This window comes from Oxyura jamaicensis, chromosome 1 (genome assembly GCF_011077185.1).
Source record: "Oxyura jamaicensis isolate SHBP4307 breed ruddy duck chromosome 1, BPBGC_Ojam_1.0, whole genome shotgun sequence".
Classification (NCBI taxonomy): Eukaryota; Metazoa; Chordata; class Aves; order Anseriformes; family Anatidae; genus Oxyura; species Oxyura jamaicensis.
The window spans coordinates 88,484,202-88,497,286 of NC_048893.1; the positions used below are offsets into that span (position 1 = coordinate 88,484,202).

The following is a 13,085-nucleotide window of genomic DNA, read 5'->3' on the forward strand; positions in this document are numbered from 1 at the left end:
ACAGATTGTCGGAGATTGAACATTTTCCTGGAAAAATAAATCATGTGACCTGGGACCAGAGCTGCTCTGAGAGCTTGAGTTCAGGCTGATACCAGTAAGAACGTGCATCAAAAGTAAGAGAAATAGAATTGTTCTTTACCTGAACTAAACCACACTGCAGATGCCATTGCAATACCTGTAGGTGTAATTACCAGGGATTAGAGGAAAGGGTAAGGAATAAAACCACAAAGCAAGGCTAACAAAGTGTCATTTAATTGCACCACTCAACACAGAAAGTCTTCACCACAACAAAGTTACCATGAAAGCGATCATCTTGCTGAATTGCTGTTTATTGAAAGCAAATTCCACTGTTTTTTTTTTGCCTAATTTTCAGATACACCAAACTCATTTTGAGAGGGAAAATTCATGGCATGCAGCACTTCTGAAAACTGATCTTCTTGTTACTATCTACTAAAAAGTAATACAGAAACACACTCTAGAATAAGACTGCCAGAAACTGCCAACATACAGAATACAAAAAGGTTGCTGTGGCAATAGCCAATACATAACACCAAAACAAAAAAGCAGAAATACATTGATCAATTGCAGGCTTTAAGCTAAACTGTTGAAATTAACCACAGATGATTCACAAGACACGCGAGAGCAAAGGAAGACTAGAAACCAGTAGTATTTAATGAAGCACCTAATGGCCAGATGAAGAATTCAGCAGGCTGAAGTGCCACCAATCACGTATGCTGCTTTTCTACAATGCAATGCAGAGGTGATTCTTCCTTTCAAGCAACTGAGTTGGTGGGCTATTCACACACATCATGCTACAGGGTACCGTGCATGCTGTGAAATGATGGCAGCCCTTTGGGGAGAAGTGCTTGGTGCTTTGTAGAATCAAGCCTAAGGAATGAAAAAACATATTTGGCAACAGCTGACTAAGGGAATGAATGAATATGCTGTAATGAGGGAATAAAAATTCCCACAAGTAAGGCAAAGGCTTAGCCATGCAACGTGGTCAACTCAGGTGGTGAAAGCGGCAAGAGCAGGATAGGTCACAGGGCTTTAGAAAGTGCACCCGGTCCCACAGGCTGAGCTGGGCCCCAGCTCTTAGCAACACATTGAACTGGAGCAGGCAACTAGCAGGAGGAAGGATGTTCTTAAAAGCAAGTCATAAGTGCTTTGGACTTAATACTCTGTTTGGACTGAATAGTCTCAGCTGCTTTGAAGAGGTTTCGCACACTGACAAGCATGTTATGCATAACTGCCTATGAGAAAAAGTGACTCAGTACTACAGAGAGAAATTAAATTCACACTCCGACCTATATAATAAAAACTATACCATGAGACCTTTTGAAGCTGCCTGATCTGGGATGGGACAGAGCACCCTCACCTTCAATCTGGCTCAAATTTAAACTGAGTGAAGGTGGTTGTTTTGTTTGGTTGGTTGGTTTTGGTTTTGGTTTGTTTTCAAAAAAGTCACCTGGTAGATTGTGACATTCTGTGTGAAACACACTGGTGTCAGCATTAAATACCCGTTCACACAGACTAGCATCCCATTAGATCAGCCCATACAACAGTCACCTTTTACCGACTGTGCTGAAAGCAAATAGAAGGATGAGTCGTCTTTTTCCAGAACATTGCAAAGCAGAAGGGAATATGTCCATCTACAGGAGAATGGAAACCTAAATTTGATGGAAATACCTGAATAAATCATCAAACACAGACCACTTTTATCTGCTTTCCTCCGTAACGTTGAAGGGTGATACCCAAATAGGTAAAGCAGAAGCAGAAAATTAGATGCATCATCCTGCATCCAAGAATCATCCTAATTTCTTTTAGTAAGTGCTCACCATAGATCACCTCTTTACCAAAATCTTACATAAAGCAATGATACACTTACAGTGCACATAAAAAGTTCACATGAATTTCATGTGTCTACATCTTTTTGCTGTCTTCTAAGGACAACAGTACCATGAGACATCACAGAAGCAAACTTTGGCTAGCATCAACCTGTGAAGACTAGCAAGCAGGCTCAAAAAATCTCTTCCCATTAACCACAGCAGTTTTCATACTCACATCCTCAGTGCTCATTCCTAGCACAAGAGTCCACAAAAAAGCAGAAAGGAACAATGTCAGCACATCCATACTAGCAGAACGTTACTGATTCTGTAGGATCATACATTTAAGATTTCTCATGATTTTCATAAAACTTCTCATTCAGTAGCTTACAAATATAGGAGAAATTGTAACTTTGAAGAAGATCCATAAACCACAATACCCTTTATGACAGACTTTTATCCAAAGAAATTAAGATATCTACTTTATCTTAGATGTGTACAAAATTAAGTGTTTAATTTTGTAGTAATGACTTAATTTTAAAATGTAATTAATTTTAACTCATACAAACTCCTGAACTGACAACTTCATATTTCATTTGAGATAGGATTCTTTAGTTTAGCTTAATGCTCCTTTTATTTTACCTAAAATAAGCTTGCTTCAACTGAAAAAAAAAAAAAAAAAAAAAAAAAAAAAAGAATACACCAAGATATCCAGCAATTTATTAAATTCTTTTATGCTTCTGCTCTATTTTTAATCTCTGCAGCTCCCCATGGTGACAATGTTATCGATTACCTTCACAGGACATCAAAGTTTTTTGTATGTTTAGCCACAGTCAGGCTGCAGTGCACAGACATCACAAACCTACAGCAACATAAAACATCACACAGGTAATTTCTCCATACATCTCAACAGCATCAGAAACTTAGCTCAGAACCTCTGGTTTTGAAGCACCACTTGAGCTGAAGGCATCCTCATGTGCAGTTCACAGCAGGGAGCCTGCTACATGCTGCAGAGGGCAACGTGCCACAGCCTGCCTGAGGTCGTGCTGCTTTCCAGACAAGGACATCCTCTGCTTGTAAGAAACACCTATTGAAAGCAATGTTCTCTGCATCACTGTTGCTTTCCCATCCATCAGATCTGCTACAACTTTATGTTTGGAACTGATCTCTGAACTACGGACCCAAAAGATGGGAATTTTTATGCCTGTGTATTTCAAGTGCTCCACACATTGCCCGCCTGCCATAAGCCAAGCAGCTTTGTGCAATGGGACAGCGTGCCCTTGCTCATGAGAAGATGCCAACATGGTGCTGCACCTACCTTCACAATCAGACTTCGGTGCTCCTCTGATTGACTGAAGTTCCTGCCCATTTCAAAGATGCTCATTGTTCCTTCCTCACAGAGGCTCATCCACGTGTGATACTCTTCCCGCTCCGGCAGTCTATCCCAGAACGTCTTGAAGACCTCCCAGACTGTTTCCTGACACACTGAAGGCACAAGAAAGGTCTGGTGTTAGTACAACAGGAGTGCGTCTGGGACACAGGTGGTCAGGATAATATGTTCCAAATGCTGTATGCTTTTCAGTACACTGACATATAGAATACACTACCTATATACCTACTTGTAAATGTGTAAGGCATTAAATGCACCAATGATGATCTGGTGGATATTCCACACTTGTAATACTTCCCTCCCTGAATTTTTTACTGAAGCAGTTATTTCATTAAAGAAAAAGAGAAGTGAGCAAGAGAGAGCACTTGCCTCCTGACAACCATCAAGAACAGCAGTAGTTTGACTGAGTGAAACTGTCTTTCATCAATTAGGCAAATATTTAGAAAATTCAGAAACCCAAAATAGTAAGGCAAACATCTGCTTGGAAAGTAGAGCTGGATCTTAATTTGTAAAAGCAGTAGTTGCACTCAAAGCTTTACAAGCTCAGTCAGTAACAATTCCTTTGGACTCAACTTCACATAGATTTTAAAATGAAATTCAGAAAATATAATTGCAATAATCATTGAAAAATGATGACAAAACAATATAATATGCTAAACTATAAGTCAATCTCTAACCCTATTGCATATATGCACTGAGAAAGAACTGGGTATCTGTGGCTGAACAGACAGCCTGTGAATTAAGGGTTAAATTATCTTGTTTGCCAGATGCTTTAATCTCCCTCTCTTGAATGTGCTCTTGGTCAATCAGAGCACTTGGTCACATACCACTTGCTTAAGCAAAAGCCTCTCCCTGACCCAGAATAATTGGGAGAGATGAAGATTTATAGGATTTGCCTTGTGTCCTGGAAGAGAACAACGTTAAAAGGAGAAAAACTCTACAAATCGCTTGCAGCAGACGCCAGCTTGGAGTAACAGTAGACAAACCTGCTTTTCAGCCTTAATCTGATTTCACTCGTTATATATATACAGTTTGGCAGAGGAGCACTTTGCGTTAGGAGAAAGTCTTGACATTGTAAGCAAGACCCTAGAGGAGGGTGACCGCGAATCTATATTCGGAAAGTCATTTTCGTCAATCAGCTTAAAAATATGCTCCAGGCTGCCAAAAGCAGTACCTTACTACTACTATTTCTTCTTGGTACTCTGTATGCTGAATTCCAAACTGGATTAAATGTACTTGTCTAAAATTTAACACACAGATTGCATGGAAACATCCCTTCCTTCAGCCACGAGAGGGACGTTTTCCTTACATCCCATGGTTTTATAAATATCAACCTTAAGGAACTGTTTCATGTGTGCTCACACTCCTTAAAGCTTCGCTGATTCTGGTGCTGGATGGCACCAGGCAGAAAGAGCTCTTTTCTCCACTCCAACTTTCAGTTTATCTGAGCAGTTGAGACCATTTCTCCACTGCAGAACTCTTTACAGATATACCATTCTCTCTTACTTCCACACCCCTGAGCACATTCCTGACAGCTTTGCTACATGGAGATTAGCCTTGCAGCTCCTTTGACATGAGTGAATGAGGAAGAATACGGTTTTCAGACTGCAAAATTACCTTTCTGTAATATACTACTGCCCTAGCACCCCTCAGCTTCCAGGTAGCTAGCTTTATCTGTAAGGCACAGTAACTGGGTAAGGAACATTGGAGATACTCTAAAACAGTTTTCCTTAAGCATCTTTATTAACCAGAAATAAATACCCAATGTACAAGCATCTGTGTACCCTCTCACATCCCCCCTCAAGCTGTACCGGCTGCCTCAGCAGCTGAGGAAGTAAAGGCCATGTTTCCGTACAAGTTTCCGCAGACCTCAAGCAATGAACCTATAATCCTCCTCAGGGATTTCTGGATCCTGCTGTAGTATTAACAAGCTCCCTGAAGCAGAAGGACATCTGCAGTATCCCCTCTACCATCCCACTCCTAAGAGACAGGAAAAGACAAAAGGCTAGTTTCAAATCCAGAAGCCTATAACAGGCAACGCCACCCTCTCTAATTTCTTTGTGGGGAATTTGTGCCCTGCATTCTGACTAATGGGCCTCTTACTCCAGGTGCAACGTTGTACAGCAAAACCCCTGAAATTAGATTATTCCATGTGGCTGGCATAGGTCTTCAACACACTACCAGTGAGAGATGAAGCCATGGCAATGCCTTGTGAATAAACTGCAGTGGCACTGTCTAATCCTACAGTTTTCAAACTGCAGTAGGCAAAGTACTGCTTTTCCATTCACAAGTAATAACTGGCAGTAATAGCTTTCCTTAATGCTCTTAAATAAATTTAATTTCTCTTTTTTTTTTTTTTCTTTCTTTTTTTTTTTTTCTTTAGTGGACATGGTGAGACAGTACCTTGCCTGAATACATGCTGCTGCTGTATGAACAGTTGCCCCAATCAGCTCCCAATAGATTAAGGATTTGTTGTGTGTCCATTTGCCTGGAATTAGATTTTCCACTCAATTCCAATCCCAAAGACTTTTGTGACATCTGTGGGCTCCAAGCCCACTAATCAGACCTAAGCTGTCAGAATAGGATCATATTTTCAGGGGATGAAAAGGGGATGGCAGATAAGGGGTCCTCTCTGGCCTTGGTCCTGTCTTGGTGTTTCCAATGTGCCAACCAATAACACACCAGACCACAAGGTGCCACCCTGAGCTGCTTGTCACAGTCACGCTGCAGCCCTGCTGACACGCAGTTCATTTTGTCATTGTCCTGTTTATTCCAGCTGGCCAGGCCATAGAGCAGGGGACTGCTTTGCAGAACAAGTTCAGGTTGCATGGAGCTCAACCCAAGAACCATCCCCAAGCACGCTTACCCATACGGAGTTCAAGAGCAAACCCATAGCCTGGCTGAGGAAAGGAACATTTTTTTTTATTTTTTTTTTCAGTCTTTCTTTCTCATGTACCTTTCCAATGTTTGTAGTCAGATGAGAGTTGCCACTCCGAGCACAGAAAAAGAACAGTGCAGTTTCTTCAGTGGGGCCCAAATCATGCTCGTATAAAGAAACAGACACGGTTCTATCTCCATCTCTCCTTCAGGTATGGAAAAGGGGGAGCCAAATCTTACTGTGGTATAACTGATGTGGCCACCCAGGGAACTGAAGAGACACCAGCCTCACATTGTGTTCAGTTCTATAATAAAAGTTTATATCCTTCTTTCCCCTCAAATCCAGAGCCCACCCCCATGCTGAGTGTTGAACTATCTGCCAGCCAGGGAGGTTTATTCAACCTTTCTTATCAACAAATGCCTGAGAATTCCCACAAAAGAAAAACATGTTCTTCGTAAGTAGATTATAAGCATGCCGAGACTATGTCGACAAAGCCTGGAGCCGTAAAATTGTAAACAACATTTAACAAACTTCAGTGGAAGCTTCATCAAATAACTATATTTTACTGTATAAAAAAACTCACCATTTTTTCTCTCTGACCTTCCAGCAGCTTGCCATTACCTGTGCCACATATACTATCTATATATTCTCAAAATAAATGAAGCAATTTTTGAGTAATAGTTAAAATAGCAACTCCATCAAGCCAAAACAGAAAGTAAAAGAAAATGGGCATCTAGGAAAAATACAGATTTACCAGTATGCTTTTTGACTCACAACATAACTTTGAATTTAAAATGTAAAATTTTTAAAGAAGATAGAGAAAGGAAAAGTAATACAGCACCAGAGCTTACAGGAAATGGACAGGAAACCAACAGCTCATAATTATGACTGAAGTTGCTTGCTTAATGAGATACACTGTGCTAACATTCTGCAACTATTACATAAAATAAAATTTAAAAAGCCTATTGTACAGGCCTAGATTTTCCCAAGAATAGTCTTCAAAACCCTCCAAAACAAACCAGCCAGCCCTGCCAGGATGACAGGAACTGCTGAGCAGATGCAGCAGTGCTACCACTTCAATAGCAGGTGCAGGGCATCCCTCAGGACATGGGAGAAGAGCTCGTTTTTACTGCTAGATCTCACTTAAAACTTTCACTGGTCTGCTACAGGGGTAGCCACAGTCACAGACTATGTGGGACAGCAGCAGCAACATCAGGCCCTGGAGGAGACAGGATTTGCAATCAGGTCTCTAATCCAGGCAAACGATACCGATTAAATCATCATCAAATCGAGATCAACCTTTTAAGGCAGTGAGCTTAGAGCCTTGAGGTTCCACGTGGGTGGGGAGGTAAGCTCCTCTACAAAATGACTTCCTGCATCCCATGGCCACGGTAATAAATAACTTGTGTTTTAGTGTTAACCTGATTGCTTGGCTACTTTACAATTTTCCTCTGAAGAATCCTTAAAAATTAGGTTTAGAAGATAAAGTCTCCCAGCTATAGAGATGTGATTGTCCCAGTCTACAGGACAGTAGGCAGGTACAGAGATGACGTGTGACTGACCAACACGACAAACTGGAATTCAGGCCAAGAATGGAAAAGAGAAGGCATGTTCTGTAATTCTTCCCCAGTGTATATTTTGCATACATTCCGTACAATTCCTCAGAAATTAGAAGTCACTTAACTCATCACTGAAATGTAATCATCTTCAAGATGAGAGAGAGAGACAAGGCAGGAAAAATGGAAAGAACAGCATGTTTGGCCCATGCCCTTGTGCAAATTTCCACAAAGCATCATAGACACACAAAGTAGGCAAGGTGTTCATTCTTAAAGGCCGTAACAGGTTTCAACGGCTGCCTCAGAAAGCTGGACATGTACTGAGACCATGTGAGTCTCAGCATATCTTCTCTGAAAGCCAAAAAGTCCAGCCCTTGGAGCTTATCTGCTTTAAATGTATTGTTTACACTCAAGTAAAAACTTACAAATTATAAAGAATAATATTCTGAAAAGCTAAAGTCAAATTGTTTCAGCCAGAAAGAAAATCCACATAGGCAGGCTCTTTTCAGTCCTACAAATACGTACAAAGGGGTGAAAAAAAAAGCTTATTTGAAGTTTCCTTTCCTAAAGACATTATTATTCTTTTCAAAGTCTCCAGGTAATATCTGTGATGAGATGATCCTTCTGTCTGACATTCTCCCGTACAGCTACCTCGTATGCACCTGGGCAGGATGCAACGTCGCTCTGGCTCTAGCTTTACCATCCAGGACGCATTTATCTCTCTCAAATGAGAAACAATTAGCCTATTACATCTCAGCCCGTGCTCAGGGATTTCTGAGGTTAATAGGAGGGGCAGCACATGACAGCACTGGGCACCTAGCGGGGGGTAGGGTGGCTTTCTGGCCATTTGTGTAAGTGGGAGCTGGAGTTTAATCCCAGTAAAATCCCATTAGCGCTTCTTAAGGGTTGAGTTGTGTACAGCAGCTAGGAGCACTGAATCAGGCAGAATATTCTATTTTGAGGCAGCACGAGGACAATTCCTTCTCCTCACTAGCAATGTCTCCACAAGTGAGTGGCCTAAAGGCAGTGGGTTTTGAGGACTATGGTGACAGGGAGACTGAAGACACCTCCTGAGAGATCTTCCTCGCAAAGATTTCATTAGAACTTGCTAAGCAAATTAATAAAGACGTACACAGAGCGATCACTTCATCTACTGGTGAAATGCCGCTGTGCATGGGCTATAACACAGCAAACCTTCAATAACACATGTAGCAATCCAGGATTTTAAATGAGGAGAGTTGAATGCCGATTAGCTAACCCACATGAAAGATTTTTTTCTTGAATGCTGACATACTAAATTCTAGCACAAACGATTCTCTCTGGTAATATTTCATTAACTACAAAGGATTCTCTTTCATGAGAAAAGTCAAGCTTTTTAGAAGCATAGCTGACATCTAATAATTCAAATGTAGAGGGAGGCAGAACTAGAGTTTTTACAAATAAACTTCAGAAATCTATCAGCTGAGTATGAGCTATGCACAGCATGTGCCAGGGGAGAGGGGGAAAGAAGCAGAAAAGGCTCACGCAGCCAGACTCTGGTTTATTGCTTGCTTCTCTGGCCAGGCAGTCTTTATGAATTTTGACTGTTTACTTTCATCATTACTCAGTACAATTTGAATAATTTGTAATGTGTAAGGTTTCAGCATCAGATTGAAACTTCTGTCTCAACTCTGTCCATGTGCAGAGCATAACATTATTTCTACTGCTTCGGTAAATACATCTGAACCAACCCAAGAAATGGGGAGAAAATCTGGATTCTGACTTTATTGTTACGAGCTCAGTGCTACGCCCAAGATTACCAAATCTAGGGATTATAACCATGCACACAACTTAATTCCTCAGAAATTAATTTTATTCTTTCCAAGTACCAAAATGTCCTTGGCTCCCATTAGCTATGACACGTGAGAATAGCATCCATTTCCTTCTTTGGTCAATATCTTTAAATAGAATCTTTAGGTCTTCAGCTTCATTTGAAGCTCTGGCTGACAACAACAGGTCTAGCAGAGAGAATATCAGATCTACTCACGTGAAAATATGATGTTAAACAATACACTGAATTGTTTAAGGCAATGGATCACAGCAGGAAGAAAGGCAAATGCAATGCAGGAATGGTAGCCACCAGAGTAGTCCCATCTCAGATGTCCCCAGAACAGCAGCAGTGTTAACCCTGAACCACGGTGCCAAAACCCAACATCCTTTGTTTTACCATACAGGGTGGGGATAACAGCACAAGCCATGCAACCTCACAATTCTTATCTCGTTTCTGTTTTACTACTAAATCTGTTTTTAAAGCCTACTAAAATCCTCAGACATCTGCTGGCAACTTATACCAAAGGCAACGGACAGTCAGCATGAGGTGACTGGTCAATCCCATAGCCAGGAGAGAACAGACAGACTTTTGGCCTGAGGAAGTATGGCTATCTTTCATATAATAATTTTTATTTAACAGAGGATTGAGCCACTATCTCCCTGTGAGCAGTAAAAACCATCATTCAAACTCAACATTACCATACCCAGCGCACTCAATATCCGAAATCCATGGTTAGGCTTTCAGTAAAACTGATTCGTGAAACCTCCAGCTGCCTGTTGGACACAACTTGGTGCTCATCACAACAGTCCAGCTACCAACCACCGCTAGATTGACATGATTCTTCCAACAGCAACAATAACATTGCTACAACTCAAGAAGAATTAATCATTTACTATATATTGTTGCATTTCTCTTTTTTTAAGGCTACAAAAAAACAGTTGTTGTAGGCTGAAAAAAAGGCGTATGCTGCTAAGCATAAATGGCGTAAGCGCTTGGCTTAAAGCCTATGACAGTAATGTTCGTCAGTCTCTAACACTAATAAAGGTTTTAGCAAGCTAGCAAAAGTAAATAAAGCTATGAGCTACAGCTAGATAATTATATTTCCACCTGTTTCCTTCAGAACAAATGTACCCTGGATAACCAGCACATACAAATCTTTTTTTCCCCTAACAAGTTCTAATGTCAAAACAGAAAACAACAGTTCCTTCCATGATAGCCACCTTTTTTTTTTTTTTTTCTTTTTTTCTTTTTGGTTGATAATAAAACTAAGGAAAGAATAGATTTTATTAAAACCATACTTTCAGAGAAAAACATCTCAGAGAAAGTACAGGATATTAAAGTCATTCCCTACTTCAACAGGTACAGAATGTAAAGAAGATTCTAAATATGCAGACTGGGGTTGGAAAAATCAATAGATTCTGGGTACCATCATACTTATCTCCCTGCAGGGTTGTTGTGTAGTGTCCCTGCAGGGACACTAGCTGTTCTCTCAGAGCCAAGCTGTGACCACACTTTTGCCTGCTTTTGCTTTTGTTGACAGTGCAAACAAAGTCCATCTTACTTTTTTAATTACTGTACTGATTTAGCTAGCTAGGAAAAACCATATTTTCAAGAAAAAGCTGGTATATAATTCGACAACACTCAAGAAACAGCTTTACTGTCTCTCTGGACTTGTGCACAGTATTTGGTACTGTCCCACATGACATCCTTGTCTCTAAAATGAAGAACCATGCATGTGACAGATGGACAGCTCAGGGGGTAAGGAATTGGCAGGCTGGTCGCACTCCAAGACTCACAGGCAATGGCTCCATGTCCAAGTGGAGACCAGTGATGAGCGGTGTTCCTCAGGGGTTGGTTTGGGACAGGCACTATTTAACACCTTTGTCAGTGACATGGACAGAGGGACTGAGCGCACCCTCAGCAAGTTTACGGGTGAGGGAGGTGATTGTCCCCCTCTGCTCTCCTGAGACCTCTCCTGGAGTGCTGTGTTCAGATCTGGGGCCCCCAGCATGACAAAGAGATAGACCTGTCGGAGCAGGTCCAGAGGAGGACCATGAAGATGCTCAGAGGGCTGGAGCACCTCTCCTAGGAAGACAGGTTGAGGGAATTGGGGTTGTTCAGCCTGGAGAAGAGAAGGCTCTGCGGAAACCTTATAGCAGCCTTCCAGTAGCTAAAGGGGACCTGCAGGAAAGCTGGGGAAGGGGTCTTTGTCAGGGGGTGTAGTGATAGGACAAGGGGTAACTGCTTTAAACTAAAAGAGGGGAGATTTAGATCAGAAGAAATTCTTCACTATGAGAGTGGTGGAGCTTTGGAACAGGCTGTCCAGAGAAGCTGTGGATGCCCCATCCCTGGAGGTGTTCAAGTCCAGGCTAGATGGGGCTTCGGGCAACCTGGTCTGGTGGGAGGGATCCCTGCCCGTGGCAGTGGGTTGGAACTGGGTGGGCTTTGAGGTCCCTTCCAATCCAAACCATTCTGTGACTGTATGAAAGTAACAGCACCATCAACTGTTACTTACCTCAGGTCAATTTACTCAGGAAGTGATTAACCAGATAGTTCTGATGCAGTGTATTGCTGCTAACAGAACAAAGATGACAGGTTGCTTGAACCAGGCTTTGCCTGACTTACTGCTTATTAAAGCTCTCTCTCTTGCAGAGATCTTTTTCAAAAGTTTAACATGCTAAGCGTGGACAAAGCATCTCTTCTCAAGAAGTCATTGAGGTCTGTGGAAGCCAGAAGTCCAGTAGGAAAGCAGAAAGAAAGACTAGGTGGACCTTTGGTTCAACCTAGGATCATTAAGTTTTAAACAAGATTTTACAACCTAATTTACAGATTTTTCTTCTTTACTATCCCTCACACTTTTGCTTACTTGGTATTTTCCTGCATTCCTGTATCACATATAATTGAGGGGTGACTGCAGTCAAAGTACATAGCAGGGATTCATTTGGAGCAAAAACAAATTTTTGGAGCAAAACAAATAACAGTTGAGTACTACTGGACAGACATATACAAGACGCTTGCAAGGCCTGTCAAGCTGAGTGATCAATGTCAATGTCTCACTCAGGCTGGGCACAACTCGATGTTTGGATGAGGCTCTGATCCCACATAATTCCACTTTGCTCTCCAAATACATTCTTTACGTTTACTTTTACACAGACACTCAGCAACTCCTGGTTTTAATCGTTATTCACCACTGTGAAGGGAGGAGAGATACAGAATGCATGATTCAAACTATGCGAAGCCAAAACTCTCATCTCCAACAGGCCTTGGAAGAAGACATGTCCTCCCCCCCCAAAAAAAAAAAAGAAAACAAAAAGCCCAACTGACTCAAATATGCTTCAAATACCTTTGCTAGGCCTAGATGCATATATACTGTGGCTGGAGGGAGACTTTACCAGAGCAAAGTAAAACTAATTTCCTAAACAGTGGCAATAAAAGAAGGAAGCTAGGTATCTGCTGCTTTTGCACTGGACCACAAGCAGACCTCTGTAACAATACAGACACCATATTCTGTCACTTTAGTCCAGCTGTAATTTTACATGCCCAACTTTAAAAGGGGCCCTGCGTGGTCAAAGCAATGCAATATCATTAATCCAAATAAACAACAACTGTCCCAGAGCAGTAAAGA

General features: G+C 41.4%; 1 protein-coding gene across 3 annotated transcripts in view; it reads right to left on the bottom strand.

The window, feature by feature from the left end:
* Nucleotides 1–13,085, bottom strand: part of IMPG2 (interphotoreceptor matrix proteoglycan 2) — a 52,882-nt gene that overhangs the window by 38,052 nt on the left and 1,745 nt on the right. For all 3 annotated transcript variants that reach the window (XM_035315012.1, XM_035315013.1, XM_035315011.1), the window contains exon 2: nt 3,145–3,311. In XM_035315012.1, the coding sequence (XP_035170903.1) occupies nt 3,145–3,311 (167 nt within the window). The remainder of the gene's footprint in view (nt 1–3,144; nt 3,312–13,085) is intronic.